At 32.8% G+C, this 3557-nt stretch overlaps 1 protein-coding gene across 1 annotated transcript in view; it reads left to right on the forward strand.

Moving 5' to 3' along the window:
* The first annotated feature begins 502 nt into the window (after nucleotides 1-502).
* LOC117113238 (acid-sensing ion channel 1A-like) overlaps nucleotides 503-3557 on the forward strand; it is a 25740-nt gene continuing 22685 nt past the window's right edge. Inside the window, exon 1 of the mRNA XM_033256528.1 lies at nucleotides 503-897. Coding sequence (XP_033112419.1) covers nucleotides 581-897 — 317 coding nt within the window. The 5' untranslated portion in view covers nucleotides 503-580. The remainder of the gene's footprint in view (nucleotides 898-3557) is intronic.

Here is a 3557-nt window from a genome sequence, read left to right on the forward strand (position 1 = left end):
TATATATATATGAATATTGAAGAGTGGGTTTACATGTATACTTCAAGTGAAATAAAATACAAAGGCAATGAAAAAACGGTTTTATTAAGGTATAACAAAATCAAACTGACGTATTTTGTAAAATAATATTTCCTGTTTCCTGTTGGCTTCATCATCGTTAGTGATGTAAGTGTAAGTAAGTTTTTGGCGACGTTTCGAGTTGATAATTAAATGCAGTTATGAAGTATCGGTAATTGATTTGAATAAACGTAATACAACAAAACAAGTATATTGATTACATGTCAATTAACAGCAACCATGCGAAATACTAAAGCGTATAGAGTTGTAATGTCAACAAAAATAATTGGCAAGTAAATGCAATATTGCGTCTGCAAATAACCATGATTGTGTTCTCTTCTTTTGTATTGGCACTTAATGAGCGGTAAGCAGTTATATGAATATTCATGATCTAATAATTATTTCAGTTCTTAATAAAACACTGGTCGTTATAAATAGACGACACAGCTAGAATCTCTTTTGGTGAAGAAACTTTACTAAACCTGGTACAGTGCAATACGTTGCTGCTAAATCTTTTAAAGCAATGGATAAAAGATTAGGAGTGGATAATGTTGGTTTGACGGACAAACCATTGTTCGTCAGAAGTAACCAAACATTTTATTCTAGCTACGATATTCCGAACTACATCGGGGAAGCTACGTATGGTGGCGGAGAATGGAAGATGAACAGAGCACAAACGCCGAATTCGCTTCGGCCGACGGAGATAAAGTCGAACGAATTTAAAGATCATAATGAGGATGCGAATGGTGGTTGCTGTGGAAATAGTTTTGATATATTTAGTGACGAAACATCATTTCACGGACTTAAGCACATAAAAGGGGGAAACAACTGGAGTAGAAGGTGAGACTTAATATATTAATACTTCTAATTGAATTATAGTTAGACTACATTTATTTATGATTACTTTTGCCATTGTTTTACCAGTACTAATATATTAGTCATTGTTATCATCATTAATATTTAGTTATTAATAGGCATAATATTAATATTATTATTATCATCATTTTTATTATTGTTATTATTATTATTATCATCATTGTCATTATTATTATTATCATTATCATAATTTCTTTTTGTGGATTCCCAATCTTTGATACACTAAGTGCATCCAGTAATACCATCACATAATTTAGTTTATTCTGAATTATTCAGTTATGGTATCGTCTTGGAAACATTAAAGAATTTGTGATTAACTTGTTTTCCATACAAGCGATTTACCATTTGTAGAGATTCTATCTTTGCACAACCATATGCTAGTAGTGTAGATTTGTATAGCGTCGGTATCCATCAAACAAGATGCTCATGGCGCTTGATTTGTGGACTAGAAACTTGATCAATGACTTTCTGCCCCCACCCCCAAGGGTCCCTTCGTGTCTGTGATACCCGGTAACCTGGTACCAGCAACTCTCGTCGTCCACAGGGGCTGTCTGTACCAGTACACCGGGGTATCCCCTGCTCGTCTCGAATGATGTACTGGGTTCTCACAAGCCAGGTTTATAGTCTTTATCCAAGAAGACTTGTTCTACCACCTGAACCATGTGGTCTTAACCGCTCGGCCATTCGACTCGCCGAGACTTTGGCTTTAGATATACATTACCGGTATTTCCTGTAATGAGCAAAATGTACCATGACAGTTTTACAAATTATGTTTTCCATATGTGAGTCTAACCTGAGGTTCAATTAGAACACCACCAAAATAAATTACGGTATCAATTTGGATACATTATAAAACATACATATGTATCCTGGTATTAGTCAAAGAAAATATCTATACATAAAATTGTTTGTAACAGAACGGAGCTGAATTGTAAAACAAAGCTGTAATTTAAAAAAAAAAAATACAAGAAAAAAATACAATGCTCCAGATAAATTATTCATTCTAAGAATAAATGTTATCAATTATCATTTATAATTACACCATTATCAAACTGTATAAAATGATTCACGATTAATACATCAAATATTACCATCCAACACATAACTAGGTATTGGCGTAAAAAGTATTTTCTAAAGATGATAGGCCTACATCCAATTGTATGAAGATTAAAAGGAATATTGTGTTGTGTAATAATTCTTATTATTATAATTATTATTAATATATTTATAATAATAATAAGTGACATTTATAAATAGTCCACCAGAAATACAGATTTGAAGCACCAAAGTTGGACATAATTGCAACAAAACGTTTTTTGAATATATATAGTTAAATTTTATATCTACAACATACAAAAAGTTTACCAAAATATACCCACGGGAAAGGTGATTTTTATAGTAAAGAAAACTGAACTATTTCACTGGGCTTATACGCCCTGCCTAGGATGTGTGTGCTGTGCCTTGGTTACGAAGCGCTTTAATTTGATTTGCCGCTGACGCTTTTGATTGGTTAACATACCTTCAACAGCATTTACGCAACACACGTACGTACGTACGCAAGTACGCAAGTTCGTACGTACGTCACGTCCCAGAATGTAAACACGGAAATTGTTAGATATTATAGTAACCTCTGTAATATTTAATTTCAGGGTAGATAGATCTACAACAATAATTCAATTTTAATTTTAAATACAATGATAGGTACGATTAATTGACAAATAGTGAGGCCTGCCCAGTGTGTGCCGACCCAGCTGAGACTCAGAAGTCGGAAAAAAAGTATGTGATCTTATATCGATAGGCCCTATATAGGAATAGGCCTATTATTATATTTTCTTACCTAAAAACACCAATTAAAATTTTATAGCTAATACAATAAACCAAATTTATTTGCAAATAGTGTAAAATAATTGTTGATATTTTAAAAAGTATAATAATGACTGATAATTGATTTATTTGAAATAGGCCTACTATTCTACTCTCTTCGTATAAAAAAAATGGAAATCACGTAAATTCAGGATTTGGTGCCGAATTACTGTATAATGCCTTGTCTTCTGGTGAATAGCATGGACGGGGTGACAGGCGACACGTACCCCAACTATTTTAAGGGGGTGGTCCCCATCACGTTCCTAAGGAAGTCAAGAATATACCTGGTAATTGTAGAATTGAACTGCATAAATGACCAGATTTTAACGAAAGACCACTTTACAGGCAGATAACATCTTATTTTATAACAAGATACCGGTGTTTTCTGTCCACAAACATCTGAATTAACTGTAATACACGACTCGAGTGCGCCCCTCTATTATACAAGTATGATAAAAAGTGTGTAAAGATAAATTGGTTTTCGGCTCATGAAGTAGGTAAAGTAGATAAATCGAAGACAATTATGTTGTTACATTTCTATCGCAGCGATTCATATTAGATACAAGATACAAGATAGCTTTATTGTCAAATTAAAATATGAAATTAGTTTTTCTCATGGCAACAAAAGTACATAAACAACAAAGAAACATACGATCAATGATGATTAATTTTACATCACATGTAGAGTATTAATTAGATCTCTTTAAAAAATCGTTAATAAGAGATCATGCTCTAGTTTTTGCGATACTGTACAATGAAAA

This window comes from Anneissia japonica, unplaced genomic scaffold, assembly GCF_011630105.1.
Source record: "Anneissia japonica isolate Jap-2015-1 unplaced genomic scaffold, ASM1163010v1 scaffold287593_len981703_cov172, whole genome shotgun sequence".
NCBI classification, from domain to species: domain Eukaryota; kingdom Metazoa; phylum Echinodermata; class Crinoidea; order Comatulida; family Comatulidae; genus Anneissia; species Anneissia japonica.